This window comes from Phoca vitulina, unplaced genomic scaffold, assembly GCF_004348235.1.
Source record: "Phoca vitulina isolate PV1807 unplaced genomic scaffold, GSC_HSeal_1.0 scaffold38, whole genome shotgun sequence".
Lineage (NCBI taxonomy): Eukaryota > Metazoa > Chordata > Mammalia > Carnivora > Phocidae > Phoca > Phoca vitulina.
In genome coordinates this window covers 8872181-8892294 of record NW_022589741.1, presented here as the reverse complement: position 1 = coordinate 8892294, position 20114 = coordinate 8872181, and the positions used below count along the sequence as shown (strand labels likewise).

General features: G+C 38.0%; 1 protein-coding gene across 2 annotated transcripts in view; it reads right to left on the bottom strand.

Moving 5' to 3' along the window:
* The window catches only part of BCO2 (beta-carotene oxygenase 2), a 39810-nt gene that overhangs the window by 14282 nt on the left and 5414 nt on the right, over nt 1-20114 (bottom strand). For both annotated transcript variants that reach the window (XM_032427986.1, XM_032427987.1), the window contains 6 exons: nt 10469-10680; nt 10159-10274; nt 9294-9396; nt 4095-4223; nt 2897-3057; nt 1807-1974 (listed from right to left, as the gene is read on the bottom strand). In XM_032427986.1, the coding sequence (XP_032283877.1) occupies nt 1807-1974; nt 2897-3057; nt 4095-4223; nt 9294-9396; nt 10159-10274; nt 10469-10680 (889 nt within the window). The remainder of the gene's footprint in view (nt 1-1806; nt 1975-2896; nt 3058-4094; nt 4224-9293; nt 9397-10158; nt 10275-10468; nt 10681-20114) is intronic.

Below are 20114 nucleotides of genomic sequence, written 5' to 3'. Positions count from 1 at the left end.
TGGCACAAGAATACATAAGGAGACCAATGGAACAGAATATAGAGTCCAGAAACAGAACAATACATATATGGGTACTTAATTTTTAGAATTAAAAATTCTTCTAGAGGTAATATGGGAAAATATTTTCATGACCTTATGATGGGAAGATGTCTGAGACAGGATGTATAATGTATTACTCATAAAGAAAAAAACTGATATATTGGAACATGCTTATTCATCAAAAGCACCACTAAAATAATCTGATAAAGGTATCTACAAAAATACTTATAGCAATTTCATACTTAATGGTGGATTATTAAACATTTTCCAAATGAGATGGGGAAAATTATTACTGCTATCATCACTTCTTTTCAATTTGAGGTCCTAGCTAATATAATAAGGCAAGAAAAAGAAATAAAAGGTATGTAAGTACTGGAAAGAAATGAAACTGTCACTATTTCAGATAACATGATTATATACATAGAAAATTGAAAATAACCTACAGTTCAACTATTTAAAGCCTAATAAGTGAATTTAGCAAGGTCTCTAAATATGACATAAATATACAAAATCAATCAATACCAGCAAAAACAGAAAATGAAAGTTTAAAAGATACAATTTATAATAGTTTCAAAACACATTTAATGCCTAGGGATAACTTTAACAAAAGATATGTAATATCCTGACACTGAAAACTATAGACATTACTGAGGGAAACTTTAGAAGACTCAAATAAATGGAAAGATATTCCATATTCATGGATTGAAGACTTAATATTTCTTACTGTAGTACAGATATCAATTATCCCCAAATTGATCTGTAGTTGCAACATGATCTCAATCAGGTTTTTTTTTAATTTGCAAAACTGATAAGTTGATTCTAAAATTTATGGAAATGCAAAAAGGCCAAGAGAAACCCAGGCAATCTTTAAAAAAGATTTATTTATTCATTTTAGAGGGAGAGAGAGTGCATGCAAGTGGGGATAGGGACAGAAGGAGAGAATCTTCAAGCGGGCTCTCATGGAGCCTGATGAAGGGCTAGATCCAACAACCCATGAGATCATGACCCCAGCCGAAACCAAGAGTCAGATGCTTAATGGAATGAGCCACCCAGGTGCCCCAAACCCAGGCAATCTTAAAAAAGAAGAGGGCTAATGGACTTATACTGCAGATATCAAGACCTATCATACAGCTATAATAATATAGGTCAGCTTTGTAAGTATAAGTAATTTTAAAATTAACATTTTAAAAAGATTTAAAAATAAAACTACAAGGGCACCTGGGTGACTCAGTCAGTTAAGCAACCAACTTTTGATCTCAGCTCAGGTCTTGATCTCAGGGTCATGAGTTCAAGCCCCGTGTTAGCTCCACACTGGGCATGGAGCCTACTTTTTAAAAAACTTTTTTAAAAAATAAATATAAACAAAACTACAGCTCAAAACAATTTACATTACATAATACAAAGGAAAAATTTTACCTTGGATTCAGTATCAGGAAAATGTGAATCCCTTCAGCTAGATGAACTGAAACACTTTCTTTTATTAGAGAATTAAGATATTATAGTCCATTTTGTTATCCTTTCCAGGTAACTTAAGAATGTGTAATAAGGAACTAATCACAAGTGCTCCAAAACACATCTCTTGGTTTTCTTTAATATGCTTTTTATTTATTAGGTATTAAGTAAGTACTTCAAATTATTTTTAAGTATTAAATAAGTAAATGACAAAGCTGTGTCTTCAAAACCATTCTCCTTCCTTATCTGCCAAAGAAGCAAGAGAAACAGCTAATTCCAAAGCCAATCAGAACCTGACAAATCAGAGATGTTTACCTGATCAAGCCCCTCCCCAGATTTCCTGAGATTCTGTAGTTGGTAAACTTCCAGGCTTCTTCCATGATCTTGACAGCACAAATCAATTACAACACAGCCCTGGTCCTCAAAGGCATTGATTTGATGAAAAGTAACAAAAGGTTTACTGTAGTACATTCCTGGAAGAAGCTGCAGGGGAAAATACAAACAATGAAAGAGAGATACTTTGTTTTTTCATTTTTTTTCTTTAGGGGACAGACCCACAAAGTTTAAATTAAAAAGATTCCCTCCCTTTAAATGACAGGCCTAGTAAGTGTAAAAAGTAGAATTTGGAATGTAGAAGCAAACACTTTGATTTAAGCATCCTTCTTTAAGCCGTCACATCTCATATTAAATAATGAATTCTGGAGCTATCTGATACAAACCAATCAATGATTACAATGAACTTAAAAGTCCTGATGAAATATGGCCCAAGGTTTTGAGGGATAAATAAATCCTGGATTCTATCTTACATGATTAAATAGAAAATACTGCTATTAAGTAGCTTATGACGAACTCTTTGAAAATGCACTCATTACCAAAAATAGGATTTTTCTGGTAATGAAATTAGAGTAGAGTAAATTTAGGATATTATCTCTTTAAAGAGACTAAAAGAAGACAAATATAATAGTACTACTAATCAGGAGTATAGAAAGATATTTAACTAACCCACGCACCTTGGACTTTGGTAGGATTATCATATTTACCTATCAAGAAGTCACAGGACCAAGCAATTAAAGTAAGTGCAAAAGTTCCAAGACCTCTGCATGAACAACATTCTCTTTAACAAATATCATGATATGGAAAAATCCATGCTTAGATGCTAAGAAGATTTCCTAGATGCCATTTTAGTTAAGTCAGATAATTAAAAGTGTAAAACCAACAATTTTCTAATATGCAAAACCCACTGTATTAACTAATAAGTGAGCTAGCCCTACCTATGGAAGAAGGTAATACCCTTGATTAAGAGAGTCTTATGCAAGCAATGCCCAGGGAAAGTAAAAATCAACCACAGGAAAATGTGTCTTTGTGTCCAATCATTTTCATGATAAATATACTCAAAATACTCCACCTGTCCAGTGTGCTTATCCACCACATGAAACCGTGTATTATACTGGGGTTCCCAGCTTATTCCACTTGAAAAGGCCTTTCCCCGAATTTTAGAAGTGACAATTTTCCACAAATTAATCTTTAGAGGCTGTTCAATGAAGATTATATAGTTCCTCGTCATTCCTAAAAGGTTCCAGCAAATAATAAAATGTTATTTGGCAAATTACAGTTGTCTGAAATGTGACAGTTACGGGGAGACAGTTACGGGGACTTATCTGAATGCCTGGACGTAGTACTGCTGACCTAAGCAAAAGCCAGCCAGAAATAATCCTTCACTATTTCCCAGCTTTGTTTTACATATTTCCTGTTCCTACATAAAAAAGGGAACTGCCTAGAATAGCTTGGGTTGAATACCGTCAGCTTGCTTTTTATCTTTCTTATTTTTCTTTTCAAACTGTTTGTTTTAGGAACAAAGTAAAGAAGCATAATATTAAAGTGTCATTTGTGATCGAGATGTTTATTCTGTAATCCATTTGCTATTTGTACTGAAGGTAAGGATTCAGGAGTAGATTGGCCGTAACAGTTTAGAACGTAGAAAATAAATATTCTGAGAAAGAGCTGAAGCAATCAAACAGAATATAAATTTCCCCCAGGAAATATAGTCAAGACCTTTTCATGTATGATTATTACCTGTGGCTTAAAGTTACCTAAAATTTTGAATTCTGTCAATTTTTTTATGGTCAAATGATTTTTTTTTATTAAGACTTTACTTTTTTTAGAGCAGTTTCAGTTTTGTAACAAAATTAAAGGGAAGGTACAGAGACTTGTCATATATCCTCTGTCCCCACACATGCATAGCCTCCCTTTTATCCACACCTCCCACTAGAGTGGTTGGTACATTTGCTATACCTGATGAACTTCCACAGACAAATCAGAGGCACTCAAAGTCCATAACTGACCTTACGGTTCACTTTTGATGTTGTCAATTTTTAAGTAATTGCCAGTACTAAAATAAATACGTCTTTTTAAGCAGTCATTTGGCCAGGGTAAGAAGTATGTGACTGAGTAGAATAAACTTAACTGGCATTAAAATGCAACCTTGGTCTCATTATCAGCATGCTTTGATAAGCTTATCAACACAGTATTTGCCCAAACTAGCTCCTCTGCTACAGCGACATTAAGGCCGATGCCATTGCAATTTACCTTATGTCTGGGCTTACCAAAGCTATGATAGTAAGAAGGTTTCATCCTTTCTGCAGAGGCAATAGAACATATCACCTGGGCTCCGTGGATTGTCTCCCCAAGATCCACCTTCTCTGGAGGAACCCGAATAATATTATAGCAAGAACCTGGAAAACAAAGTCCTGTCTTATTTTACACACATTCTAGAATAAAAGATAACCCTCACACTCATGGACTACACAAAAGCAGTTAAGAGATTTATACAATATATGCCTGACATCCATATTTCATAAAGGGTTATTTCAAACAAAGACTTGGATAAAAAAAATATTAACTGGGGCGCCTGGGTGGCTCAGTCATTAAGTGTCTGCCTTCGGCTCAGGTCATGATCCCAGGGTCCTGGGATCGAGCCCCACATCGGGCTCCCTGCTCGGCGGGAAGCCTGCTTCTCCCTCTCCCACTCCCCCTGCTTGTGTTCCCTCTCTCGCTGTGTCTCTCTCTGTCAAATAAATAAATAAAATCTAAAAAAAAAAAAAGCTAACTTTATGAAAGTCACATTAGGTAAGCAATACACACAAAGTAATCAACCAACAGTTTATTGCATTTTTTTCATGATTAATAGCTAAGTTTATTGCATTTTAATGCTCCCAAAAGTTTACCCTCTCACTTCCTGAAGATGAACTCATTCTCTATAGGAAGAGATTAGGTACCAGCCAGGATCATCTTCAAATTCTATTTGTCCCTCTCCCGACTCCCCAGTCCCTACAACTACAGTCTCCATTTGCCCCCACACCCACTTCTTCTCTCCAGTCCTCTGGATCCCTGGGGTCTCTCTGAGTCCTATCTCATCCTTTCTCATCAATGCATTCACGCAATCACCTTCATTCACGTAATCATTCATCTTACTGCTTCGTCAAGCATCAGCTCAGGTAACCACTCCTCAAGTAGCACTCCCTAACTCTTCCCCACCCCAAAGGTATTTGGTGTCCCTCCTCTATGCCCTGAACATATCACATACAGTCACAGCACTTGTCTTACTGAACTATAATTTTGTGCTTGTTTATCTGCTTCCCAGTATACTGATGAGTTCTTCAAGGGCAGGAATTGTGTCTGATTCATCTTTGCATCCTCAGTACCAAGCAAGGACTTAGAATTCAATAGGCACAGTACAAATAGCTATTGACAGATAAATTAACAACTTATGTTTTTTAAATCATTCAGTGAATAAACATATACTGAGGTCATCTCAAATTATATTTCTGGTATTAAAATTGCCAATGCTGGTCCTGAAAAACTGGACCAATAACTTGCAGAATTTTGCAATCACTGAGCTTCTTTTGGAACAAGTTCTCCATTCATTTGTTCAGCAATTACTTATTGAGTGCCAACTATATTCCAGGCCCTCTTCTGAGTGTCCTAAGTTTATCTTCCAGACACTTGTATACAGCAGTGTGCAAATATACAAAGGCTCTTCTTTGATAAAGCTCAAATAAAGCATTCATAGGTAAAAATATAAAGCATGAGATGATGAAAAGATCTACAAAGAAAAATAAAACAGGGAATGGGAATCAAGCATAAATGTATATAGATGGAGGCCACTGTTTGCAATTTTCGATATGGTGATCTGAGAAGGCTTAACTAAGAAGGTGACATTTGAGTAAAGACCTGAAGGAGGTGTGGAAGAGAGCCTTGAGGACACCTGAGAGAATCACATTCCAGGCAGAGAGAAGAGTAAATGCAAAGATTCTCAGCCAAGAGTAAGTCTGGAGTGTTCAAATAATAGCAAGGAGGCCAGTGTGGCCCTGTTATAGTAAACAAGGAGAAGAGTCTAAGGAGATGAGGTGGGTGGGTTAAAAGGATAACTGGCTGATATGCTGAGAATGAGCTGACGGGACAGAAGCATGGAGATCCATTAAGAAGCTATTACAATAATTCACATGAGAGAGGATGGTGGGCTCAAACCAGAGTGCTGGCATGAGAGGTCATATGAAGTGGCTGGATTTTTTATTTATTTTGAAGGCACTTGCTGCAATTGTTTTTTGACCAATTGGATATGGATGTGAGAAAGACAGGTGGGAAGGATGATTCCAAAATTATCATCCTGAGGAACGTGAAAGATGAAGGATCAACTGAGATGGGGAATATTTTAAGCAGAAAAAATCTAGGGAAAAATTTCAGGAGTTTGGTTTTTAGATAAATTAATTTTGTAATGCCTATTAGACATCCTAGTAAAAACACTGAGTAAGCAACTGGATATAAAATACTGGAGAGGTCTGAGTTGGGGATATACATGTGTTCTGAGCACCCATGATATATAAACAGTGATGAGTTATAACAGCGATAAAAGACAAGCTCTACAGTTCAAGAGTATCATAGAGCCATCTAACTGATTACATATATTTAACTAGTACTAAAAACTACCTGGACTGATTAATGTTTAGAGGATTTTTGTTCATTTTTAAAAGTCTTTTTAAAAATATATGGAAAGGCTAAAACAATTAAAAGCTTTTTACTTCTTAAAGATAGAAATTACTGGTGAGCGCTTTATTAGGGGAATCACTAAATTTCCCCACAACCTAGGTAGTAAGTTCCCTGCAAGGACATGTACATTCGAGTTCCAGTTCAAAAACTCCTCACTGGACTAAATCATCAAGTAAAAAGAAGGGGGAGGAGAGGGAGGAGGAAAGAAAATTCAGTTTTAGTTGAGGTTAGGAGAAGATAAAGAGAAGAACTGCCCATCTCAGTAGCTGGATTAAGTGACAAGACTCAATTCACTAAATTTAACCACTCTTAGTTAATGAACTGTTCTAATCACAAGTTGTGAAGCCCTGAGCAAGGCAGACATATACCCAGGAAACACCCAGCAGAGGAAAGCCCAAAAGAATGACCTCCCCAATACTGTGAGTCTAACTCTGGGAGACTCTTCATGATTTTGTATAATAGCAAATTGAGGCAAAGTAACAAGAGAGGCTCTGATGACTGGGGGCAGGATTTCTCAAAGATCCAGGAGTCACTTGCACCAAAATCACCTGGGGACCTTGCTCGAATGCGCCAACATAAGAGGTAAGGGGGGGTAGTTAAAATGCAGATTCCTGGCCCCTTTTCAGGTCTATTGAACCAAAATCTCTGAAGATAAAGCCCAGTAATTTATATTGCTAGAAGTGTTCAGAACATTCTTAGGTACACTAAAGGCTGAGAACCTCTGATCTAATGACTATTTATTTTAGAATATATAATTCAGAATGGTTAAACAGTTTTTATCATATTATGAACTAGTTACAAGGTTATCTACTTGATTGATAGAGTCAATTTATTAAGAAATTTATTTTTTGTCAACCATATTTTAATTAACAAGAAAATATTTCTACTTAGGAGAATTCTATGCAGCTTGGTTCTGTAAAATGCTTCTTGATGTAAGAAATAATTAATTACAATATTTTAATATGTTGCTAAGGGAAGAAAAAACAGACCAAAAAAGCATATAGAGTAGACACCATTTTTTAAAAAATGAATCTTAGGCGCCTGGGTGGCTCAGTCGTTAAGCGTCTGCCTTTAGCTCAGGTCATGGTCCCAGGGTCCTGGGATCGAGCCCCGCATCGGGCTCCCTGCTCAGCAGGAAGCCTGCTTCTCCCTCTCCCACTCCCCCCTGCTTGTGTTCCTGCTCTCGCTATGTCTCTCTCTGTCAAAAAAATAATAAATAAAATCTTTAAAAATAAATAAATAAATATAAATAAATAAATAAATAATGAATCTTTTTTTAATGATCAGAAAAGGACAAAAAACTGCTGAGTCAGTTTACCCATTTGCTGAAAGATTTTACCTAAAAGGGTGTTTGCTGTGTTCTATAACAGCTTTGAAGGATACACCCCTACCCTAGATCAGGTAATAAAGAAGAGGAGAGAGACCTGGGTGATGAAGTTTCAGGGTACCCTATCTCTACATGAGCAAGTAAAAAACAAACCTGCAGTATTCATTTTAATATACATCACATGTATAAATATGGCGAGGTAGAGACCAACAACCTGCAAAGCCAATTACTCACTCACCAAAAGTATACATTAACCTACACAAAAGTCAAACTCTACAGAGGTTTCACAGGTTATAGATGATAGATTGACAGCTAAGATAGAAATATCTAACAGCTACCCATCTCTCTTTATTTTAAGATTTTATTTATTTATTTGAGAGAGAGAGAGTTAGACAGAGCATGAGAGGGGAGAGGGTCAGATGGAGAAGCAGACTCCCTGCTGAGCAGGGAGCCCGATGTGGGACTCGAAACTGGGCCTCCAGGATCATGACCTGAGCCGAAGGCAGTTGCTCAACCACTGAGCCACCCAGGCACCTGACCCATTTCTTTTCAAACAGAGAAACATGTACTCAGGTTATAGGAACATGAATTTGCACGCTCTGAGAGTCTTCTGTACTCAGCAATGAGTAATTTCTAAGATGGTCTATCAGAGTGACTTTGGATGTGATTCAGGCTCAAGACCAGTCTTACACACTTAGAAGTTTGCCTAAGCAAGTATCCTAAACCTTCTCAAGGTTCACTGCCATTGTCTGTAAAATGGGGCAATTATAGTACCTTTCTCAGAGAGTTGTTATAAGGATTAAAGGAGAAAATATATGGAAAAATGCTTAACACCAGCATATACTAGACACTCGTGCTCAATAAATGTTAGCTATCATTATTAACTATTAGAACTTTCTGGGGCAGATAGGTAGGCAGTTGGAAAAGTATGTGGGTGACCAGGAAAGAGACGTGATATAAACAGCTATAAATACAACCACACTATAACCTTAACTTACCTCATGGTGTGTTACTCCCATGATAAAAATAAATTCCTTCCCATGTGATAAACAATGTACCTTCCCCATATCTCTTTGCTGCAGCATTCTACTTTTTGTGTACTTACAATATGATACTTTTAAGAAATTCAAGTTTGAGAAATACATATTGAAAATCCCTACAATGCCTGTGAGCCAAAAAGCACAACAGAATATAAAAATGTAAGTCATGCTGAAAAGGTCAAATAGCAAATCAGTTGCTAAGTGTATGTGCAAAAGGACCACAGAACACAGGAAATTATATACTTTAAGCTCAGTTATACCACTTTGGAGATTTCTTTCTGAACATTTCAAACAAAGTTCCCGTAGGCTTACAACCTTAACCATTATGAAACCCTGGGAAGATAGTTAACCCCTAATTATTTTTAAAAAGACCCCCATCCCAACTTTACCACGTGGCCCAAAGGAGTTCCCCATGTTGTATGCTGTTCCATCTGGGTCATAATGAGGATGTGCAGTTGCTCCATTCACAGCAATAAATTTGCTCCAGTCTACCTGCAAATTTAAGACCATCAGGGACTTTTAAATGTTACACAGGCAGATCTCTACTTAGACGCAGAGACAGTAGGAATGTGTCAAATATTTTAAAAATAGAATAGGAAAACTATAGTATAAGCCCTAATCTTACTTCTGAGAAATCAAAATTATTTTTCCTACTAAAGAAACTGAGACTAAATAATAAACAAAAACTCCACCACCAGCAACAACAAATGGACAGAAATGATTATCCAATAAGGATTTTTTTCCCCAAGATTACAGGAAAGTACTAAAAATAAGAGTTAAAATTAAAATTCTGGTCCAAAATTTTATTTATTTTTAATTAATGTGTTAAGTGAAAGCAGTATGGGTCTAGACAATCTCTAGTCCAATTCTACCTGTAGCTAGGAAGAACATGAAATGACCAAAGTAAATCTATACTATTCTATTTCTCCTTTACCATAGCCTTCAGATATTAGGACTAAGGAAGAAGTCTAGAATTGTCTCTCTTTTTTTAAGATTTTATTTATTTTAGGGGGCGCAGAGGGAGAGAGAGAATCCTGAAGCAGACTCCCCGCTGAGCACTAAGACAGTTGCAGGGCTTGATCCCAGGACACCAAGATCAGGACCTGAGTCGAAATCAAGAGTCAGCCACTCAACTGCCTGAGACACCCAGGCGCCCCTCCAATTTCTTCTTCAGATAGCTACTACTCTAAAAAGTATGTTGAAAGGAAAGACATTTTAGGGTCCATTTTATTCATTTTTTAGCCTATATTTTACCTTTTCTGTTTTTTCCAGAGTTTCAATGTCCACTTTATTCATCAAGTTGATCTCAGAGCTAAGATAGTAGTCGCCCTTGTACCGCACATAGTTGACGTTGGTATTGTCAGTCATTGCTGAAACCAAACCCCAGAGTTAAACACCACAATGTACGGTAGCACACAATCAGAGCAACAAAACAGCTTAAATATCCTCTCATACCAAAAAAAAAATCTATTTCAAAATATATATTTATATAGATTCACACATATCATAATTAAAGAATCATCACTATCACCCAGAAATTCTGGGTCCAGTAAAGGCTGCTTACCAGGCAGCTCAAACTTTGACATGAAACGTTCAAAAACATTCTTGCATGGATCAGGGAGAGCCAGCGTGCCAAATTCTGAGATGACAATTCGGTCATGAACACTATTGGCCTTATATGTATCACTCTGCAGGAACTTGCTTCTATAGGTCACCGTGCCCTTCTCCATCCTGAACTGGTGAAGCAAAGCCATTCCATCAAACCAGTGATTGTACCTTCAAACAGGAACAAAAAGAGAAAAACAAATATCAGTAAGAAAAATACGGGGTAAAAACAAGAGCCTTCAAATATAGAGATAAGGAATCGGAATGGGTTCCCAGCACAACTTGATTATTCAGAAAAGTTGAAATTAGGGAATGATACCTTTTGAGTATATCCTGGAGTACAATAGAAAAGAGCAACCTACATTCTCCTGACCCCTACGCCGTCAAAAAACTCACACTTAGAAGGCTAAAAAAAACCCTCCAAATTGGTGATTCCTAAGATAATTCTGATTTTTACCCTATAGCCAAGAGAATAACATGCAACGATATGGAATATTTGACATTTTCTCAATTAAAATGGGTTCCTAAGCTTTTAGAAATAGTTATCTTCATATCTTATATTTTCCCTTTACTTTAAAATTTTTCAATTTATCAGAATTATGCTAAAGTAAACAAATAAGATAACTGTACTTACTGGATAATCATTTTTATACATATGATTACAGTAGAAATGATCTATTTAAATGATGAAACATCAAAAAACTATAAAGAAAAATTGGTGGCTTTGCTTTTTAAAGGGCTTCACATCATACAGTCTTTTTATTCATGTGCTTGATAGACTGAATGCTTAATGTCTTCAGCACGGATAAGCAAGGCTAACACCATTGCCTTAAGGCAATGGTCCTGAAAGCAGGGAATCAAAGAGATATTCGTACACCTGTGTTTATAGCAGCATTATTTACAAAAACCAAAAAATAAGCAAACCAGTGTCCATTAAAAAGGAAGGAAATTCTGTCACATGATACAACATAGAAGAATTTTGAGGACATGGTTATAAATGAAATAATCCAGTCTCTCTCTCACACACACAAGGTATAGTTTCAGTTTTGTAGGAGGAAAAAGTTCTGAAGATCTGTTTCACAATGTGATAAACTTAACACTAACTTTTACCCCTAAAAATGGCTAAGATGGTAAATTTTATATTATGGGCTTTTTTTTAAGATTTTATTTATTTATTTATTTATTTGAGAGACAGAGAGACAGCATGAGTGGGGTGAGGGGCAGAGGGATAAGAAGAAGCACACTGTGCTGAGCACGGAGCCCAAAGCAAGGCTCGGTACCAGAACCCTAAAATCATGACCTGAGCCAAAGTCAGATGCTTAACAGACTGAGCCACCCAGGCACTCCTATATTGTTTTTTTTTACCACAATAAAAAAAATGCAGGAAATAAAGTAAAAAAAAAAAAAAGACTCTCTTTACCAAGTGATTTGAGATGCCATCTTTATTATTAACTTAATTTCCAATCGTTTTTGGGTTTATTTCTTGGCTTTCTATTCTATATCACTTATCTATTTATTCATGCACTGATATCACAATGTGTTAATTATTGACGCTTTATAGTATTTTTTTAAGATTTATGTTCTATTTATTTGAGAGAGAAGCATGAACAGGAGGGGCAGAGGGAGAGGTAGAGAGAGAATCTCAGACTCTGCACTGAGCACAGAGCCCAATGCGGGCCTCAATCTCACGACCCTGAGATCATGACCTGAGCTGAAACCAAGAGTCAGATGCTTAACTGACTGTACCACCCAGGCACCCTATAGTATCTTTTAATGTCTAGAAGGGCTAGTCCCTTCACTAAAAAACCATTAGTGTTTTTTTTACTATTCTTGCATATTTATTTTGCCACATAAACTTTATGTTGATTTGTCTAACTTCTTTTAAAAACTTGTTAGAATTTTTATTAAGATTGCGTCAAATTTTAAAATTAACCTAAGGAGTACTGACATCTTTATGTTGTTGAAATATCTTATTCAAGAACACAGGATGTTTTTTCATTTGTTTAATTGTGTCTTTCAGGAGTGCTTTATTTATTTATTTTTTTAAAGATTTTATTTATTTATCTGAGAGAGAGAATGGGAGACAGAGAGCATGAGAGGGGAAGGGTCAGAGGGAGAAGCAGACCACCCACTGAGCAGGGAGCCCAATGTGGGACTCGATCCCGGGACTCCAGAATCATGACCTGAGCCGAAGGCAGTTGCTTAACCAACTGAGCCACCCAGGTGCCCCTTTCAGGAGTGTTTTAAAGTTTGCACATTTCTTGTTAAGTTCCTAAATATTTAATCTCCTTTGTTGTTACTGTAAAGGTTTTATCCTATTATGTTCCCTAACTGGTTATTGTTTGTGTATATGAAGGCTATTGATTTTGGTAGGTTAATTTTACATCTAGTTACCTTACCTTTTATTGTTTTAGTCTTGTCATTGATTTTTGTGGTTTTCCAGATTTACTAAAATATCATCCACAAACAGAGATAGTTGTACTCTACTAATCCTTGTGCCTCTAATCAATTTCTTTAGTCTAACTGTATTGGTTACATCTAGTTGAAAAGCAGTGGAATAGTGGCCATTTTCTCCTTGCTCCTGTCTTAAAGAAAATACTTGTAGTCTTTCCCAATTTAATATTACTGGTTTTAAGACTAAGATTAAAACATATTATGTTTGTGTATATACATACATCTATATAAATACATACATGTGTGTATATATACATGTACACACACATATATTTGAGATACATATATTGCATATACATATACATATAGATTATGTATACATATATATATGTGTGTGTATATATATATATAATCATGTTAAGAAAGTATCCATCAAGTCCTGTTTTATGAATATTTTTACGAGGAATGGATGTTGACTTCTGACAAAAGTTTTGTCAGCATTTATGGAGATAATCCTATGATTATTTATGCTAAAACCTATTAATATGGTATATGATAGGGGCGCCTGGGTGGCTCAGTCGTTAAGCGTCTGCCTTCGGCTCAGGTCATGATCCCAGGGTCCTGGGATCGAACCCCACATCGGGCTCCCTGCTCAGCAGGAAGCCTGCTTCTCCCTCTCCCTCTGCTGCTCCCCCTGCTTGTGTTCCCTCTCTCGCTGTGTCTCTGTCAAATAAATAAATAAAATCTTTTTTTAAAAAAATGGTATATGCTATTAATAAATTTCCAAATAATGCACTTACTTTGCCTCATCATAGTGAATTATATTTTTATGTAGTGTTGGATTCCATTTGTTAATAAAATATTTGTCTTATATTGGCACTATATATTCTATATTTTTTCATGGATATTCATAAATAATATGAATAAGTCATAGTTTTCTGTGCTGTCTGTGTCATGTGCAGATAGTTAACATTATACTTGTTTCATAAAAAGAAGTGGAAAGTTTCCCTTCATTTTCAATTCTCTTTAATAATGAATCAGGACTACTTGATATTTGAAGGTTTGGTAGCATTTCTCTGTGAAGAAATCTGGGCCTGGTGCTTTTTTTGAGAGGTGGATACTTAATAAGTATCTCTTTTTCCTCTACAGAAATTGTTCTGTTCACACCTGCTCTCTCTATCAGTTGTGGTAATCTGTGTTTTCCCAGGAAACCATGCACTTCACAAGGTTCTCAAATGTATTTGCTGGGAGGCCTGAAAGACTCCTGTACACTTTTATCTGTTTCGACGGTTTCCTTTCCCCCTGCCATTTCTTGTTTTGCACATTTGTGCTTCCTCCCTCTTTCTTCTTGATTGTGTTAGCTAGTGCTTTCTCTGTTTGGGTAATTTTTTTCAAAAAACACTAAAAAGAAGGGGCGCCTGGGTGGCTCAGTCGTCGAGCGTCTGCCTTCGGCTCAGGTCATGATCCCAGGGTCCTGGGATCGAGCCCCGCGTCGGGCTCCCTGCTCGGCGGGAAGCCTGCTCCTCCCTCTCCCACTCCCCCTGCTTGTGTTCCCTCTCTCACTGTGTCTCTCTCTATCAAATAAATAAATAAAATCTTTTTAAAAAACACTAAAAAGAAAATAATTTCAATAATTATTGCTATTCTAATCTAAACACCTCTAAAAACACAATACACAGTCCCAAACACAATACTCCAGGTGTAACAGCAGACATTCAGTTTCTTCATTTAAGAAACTTCATATTCTTTTCTTTCCTTCTTATTTTTTTTTTTGGTTACCACCTCATAGTATTGACTCACACTGAGCTGTCAACCAAAACCCCTAAGTAATTTTTAACACATTTTGTTGTTAAACCACATCACTTTCATCCTTGTGCTTGTAAAATTTCTCTTCCTCTACATATACCTTTAATGATATTCCACTTGTTAGATTCCATCTCATAAGATCCTTCTAGACCCTATCATTCCATGCATTCATTTACTCAAACCAACCAACCTTTCTTGAGCCCCTACTATTCTGCCAGGCTTGTGCCAAGACCAGTGCTTACAGGCACATAACTAACTATGTCATAAAGTTGTTCTCTGAGACAACAGACAAGTGTTAAAAAAATACTATCTGTGCACAGAAGGAGCAACAGGATGGAAGGATGTGGGGATCAGGGAAGGGTCTAGAGGAAAGGAGACATTTGTCTGGTTCCCTAAGGATGTTTGCCAGTTGGAGAAGGGGAGAAGGGCATCCTAGTGAGAGGTGGTGAAAGAAAAAAGAAAGAAAGAAAGAGAGAGAGAGAGAGAAAGAAAGAAGAAAGAAAGAAGGAAGGAAGAAAGAAAGAGAGAAAGAAAGAAAAGAAAGGAAAGAAAGGGAGGAAAAGGAAAGTGAGGGAGGGAGGGAGGGATGGAGGGAAGGAGGGAGGGAGGAAGGAAGGAAGGAAGGAAGGAAGGAAGGAAGGAAGGAAGGAAGGGAGGAAGGAAGGGAGGAAGGAAAGGAAGGAAGGAAGGAAGGAAGGAAGGAAGGAAGGAAGGAAGGGAGGGAGGGAGGAAGGAAGGAAGGAAGAGCAGTGAAGGCATATGGAATCCTGGAGGAAGAGCCAGCTAACAAATTCGTGTGTGGGCAGAGCCTTCAGTGGCCGGCGATGGGGAAATAGGTCAGCACAAGACCTATCTGCACTTAGACTTACAGCTCAAAGACCTGCAACAGCAACATGTGGAGTTTTGAAACAGGAGGGTGAAACAGTGAGACCTGCATCTTAGAAAGGTCACTCTGGACACACAGTAGAACACGGGATAGAACGAGGAGCATCCAGATTCGGAGAAACCAATGAGGAAACCAGGCAATAATTCAAGTGAGGGATTATGAGAACCTGAACTGAAACAGTATAATTAGAAAATTCCAGAAACAAGTCAGGTGACTGATAGGGTAAAAGCAGTGACAAAAAGAGAAGGTCCAAAGTGTTATACCTGAGGGATAATTTGCTTTCACCGAGATGGAGAAAATGTGAAGAGCAAATAGTTCAGTTTTGAACAAGACTCTGGGCTATTTGAAGCCATCAGAGTAAAGATGTTCTACAGCCAGTTGGCAAAATACAGGTGCTAGAGCACAAGAGATGGGGGCTGGGTGGGAGATGCATGTTTGAGAGTATCTGTGGGTGACAGGCACAGGCCAGGTGCAAATGAGACAGTAACTACCATCTACTGAGTGCTTACTACCTGCCAGGACTGTGCTAAGCACTTTACCACATACTTTCCTATGCATATATAAAAATAAACATATATTTTAACTTATATATAAATATAAAATGTTTATATGCATTGATTCTGTGAATAATTTTAAAGATGTGGGAACCAACGTACAGAGTAAAAACATGCACAGGGTCACAGGGCTGGTAAGAGGCAGGAAAGCGATTTGAATTCAGTGCTGACCCCAAATCTTGGGACCTTACAATACCCCAAAAAATAAGGTGAAATATAAAAAGTAATTTGGCAGAAAAGGGAGTGGGGAAGGAGAAAAGGAAAGAAGAAAATGAAAATGTACTGACTGCCGATTCTTGTCAGCCACTGAATGAGGCACTCATTGTCTCCTTTAATTCTCATAGCCAGTCATTAAAATCTATATAATTAGCCCCATTTCTCATATGGGAAAACTTGCTTAAGACCACAGCACTGATAAATGGCAAAATGGGATCTGAATCCACTCCATCTTACTCCAAAGAATGTATTGTTTCTACTATACCAAAGAAAGCGTATAATAAGAGAAGAGGAATACTCAGGGCAGAGGCTGGGATGTCTCCATATCACAGGCACAAGTGAAGTGAGATGAGCAACAAAAACTTAATTTTAGAATGAGCAATCTGATGATGGATAGAAAAAGAATCAGGAGAGGGTGCCTGGTAGGTTCAGTTGGGTTAAATATTTGCCTTAGGCTCAGGTCCTGATCTCAGGATCCTGGAATCAAGCACAGCATCATGCTCTCTGCTCAGCAGGGAGTCTGCTTCTCCCCCTCCCTCTGCCCCTCCCCCCACTCGTGTGTGTGCGCACTACGCTCTGTCTCTCTTTCTCTCAAATAAATAAATAAAATCTTTTAAAGGAAAAGAAAAGAAAAATAATCAGGAGAAATTGTTATGGAGGAATCTAGGGATGAGAGAATTTTAAGACGGGTGGTCAATAATGTCGAACACTATTGAAAAGTCAGGCTAAGGACTGGAAAGTCCATCTTGTTTAATAATTAACAGGCTTTGGTGACCTTTCTGAGAACAGATACTATAGAGTGGTGGGTTAAAAGTCAAAGGGCAGCGAACCGAGAAGACACCAGGAAGCAGGTAAACAGAGGCAGTGAGGGGAGGAGAACAGGTATTAGCTGGAGGGGAAGGTGGAATAGGGAATGAGGGTGTTTTAGGATGAGAGGACATCTGGAGGCCAGGATAAAAGGTAGGTGAAGGAGAAACAGACACAAGGGGAGGGTGTGAATGATGGGGCAAGGTTTCAGAGGAGAGGACAAGGGCTACTTCCACCTCTGATCACGAGGAGGCAGGAGAAGGTACTTTTGTGGAGAAGTTTGGAGGTGGGGAAGAGGGCAGTGGAAGGAGCTCCAATCCAGTCGCCCCTCTTCACTATGAAGTCGGCCCACTTGCCGTTAATAGTGAGAGGGACAAACCGAATGAAGGAGACTTCAGGAAGGGACGCGCTGCAGGAAGCTGGAAAGTACAAGGAATGCTAAACATGCCCTGGAGACACCAAGTTCCTATTCTACCCAGACTCATGTCATTTAAAAAACTGATAAGCATGCAATCATTGATATCATGGATGAAATCATTGATAAAATACTTCTGATTGAAGAAGGGCCTTTGTCCTGTCGCTACTATGTCGGCATGTTGACAGAGACTCCTGAACGGCGGCGTCTCACAAAGGGACCAGAGACTGAGGACTGAGTGGGGCTACTCTCATTCGCAGGTTGGGGTGCCCGGGCTTTAGGTCTCCGCCGGCCCAGGAAGTCTAATCTGGGGAGCCGAGCACTAAACCAAACCTCCTCTTTGACCTGAAGGCATGTGTACCTCACACCCAAGGGGAAGGCCAGACCCTGTTCCTGCTGTAAATGCCTACTGCTGGCTCAGAAGAAATGGATTTGAAGTACAAAGTAGACACTCAGGACGACCCGCCACACAACCACCTCCCCCACCAAGACGTTTACCTTTAAAGAGGCCTGTAGTGCCGTCTAGGCCCTGAGTAGCTCTGCTGCTTGGTTTTAAAATTTACTAGAGCTACTTCAGCAGCAGATGAAAGACCATATGCTTTTTGCAAGAGGCTGTTACTCTCTCGGGGTTGGATCGGTAGTTTTATTTTTCTCTTCCTCCTCCCCCTTCTTTTTGCCTTAGAATCTTTCTTCAAATTATAACTTGCATGGAATCCAGATATGTAAGTAGAAAAAAGCACAACTCTACTGATTAGGACCAGGAGGATCTATAGGCCAGCTGATTCACCTTCTTTTTCTATGCCTCCAAACCACCTTCCCATCCAGCCATCAAAAATAACGGTCATTCAGATTTCATAGCAACATGGATTAAAAGGCTTATGATAGTGTGAAAGTTTTTAAATCAGGGCAAAAAAACTCAATTAATATCCAAAACATAAAGAACCCACACAACTCAACAGCAAAAAAATAAACAATCGGGGGCACCTGTGTGGCTCAGTTCGTTAAGCGTCTGCCTTCAGCTCAGGTCCTGATCCCAGGGTCCTGGGATCGAGTCCCACATCAGGCTCCTTGTGCAGTGGGGAACCTGCTTCTCCCTCTGCCTGCCACTCCCCCTGCTTGTGCTCTCTCTCTCGCTCTCTCTCTCTCCCTCTCTCTCTGTCAAATAAATAAAATCTTTTAAAAATAAAAAAAGGGCGCCTGGGTGGCTCAGTCGTTAAGTGTCTGCCTTCGGCTCAGGTCATGATCCCAGGGTCCTGGGATCGAGCCCCACGTAGGGCTCCCCGCAGGGAGTCCCACTCCCCCTGTTTGTGTTCCCTCTCTCGCTGTATCTCTCCCTGTTAAATAAATAAATAAATAAATCTTTAAAAAAATAAAAAATAATCAATTAAAAAAATGGGCAGAAGATCTGAATAGACATTTTCCCAAAGAAGACATCCAGATGTCCAAGAGGCACATGAAAAGATGTTCAACATCACTAATCATGATGGAAATGCAAATCAAAACCACAACAGCACGTCACAGTTAGGATGGGTAGTATCAAAGAAATGAGAAATAGCACATGTCGGTGAGGATGTTGAGAAAAGGGAACCCTCATGCAATGTCGGTGGGAATGCAAATTGGTACAGCCACTGTGGAAAACAGTATGGAGTTTCCTCAAAAAATTAAAAACAGAATTACCACATAATCCAGTAATTCTACTTCTGGGTACTTATCTAAGAAAACAGAAACACTAACTCCAAAAGATATCTGCACCCCCTCATTCATTATAGCATTATTTACAATAGCCAAGATACAGAAACAACCTAAGTATCCACCAGTGGGTGAATGCATAAAGAAGATGTGGTATATGTATATACAATGGAATATTATGCAGTCATAAAAAAGAAGAATACCATTTGTGACAGCATGGTAAGGACATTTTGCTAAATAAAATAAATCAGACAGAGAAAGACAAATATCATATGATCTCATTTATGTATGGGATCTTTAAAAACCAAACCAAACCAAACAAAAAACAGAAAACCCCAAAATCATAGATACACACACAGAACAGATTGGTGGCTGCAAGATACGGGGGGCGGGGGGTAAGGGCAGGTGAAATGGGTGAAGGAAGTCAAAACGTACAAAAATAAGTAATGGAAATGTAATATATAGCATGGTGACTATAGTCAATAATACTATATTGCATATTTAACAGTTACTAAGAGAATAAATCTTAAAAGTCCTGATCACAAGAAAAAAAATTTTTGTAACTATGTGTGATGACAGATGTTAACTAGACTTACTGTGGTGACCATTTCACAACACATACAAATATCAAATCATTATGTTGTACACCTGAAACTAATATGATGTCATGTCAATTATATTTCAATTAAAAAATTCTACATACAATATGATTGTAATTATTTAAAACCAATCTATAGAAATGGGGCAAAGACTAGCAGGAAATACACCAAAGTGCTAACAGAGGATATGGTCCACATCTTCCTCCACTCTGTTCTATATTTCAGAAAGTTTTATATAA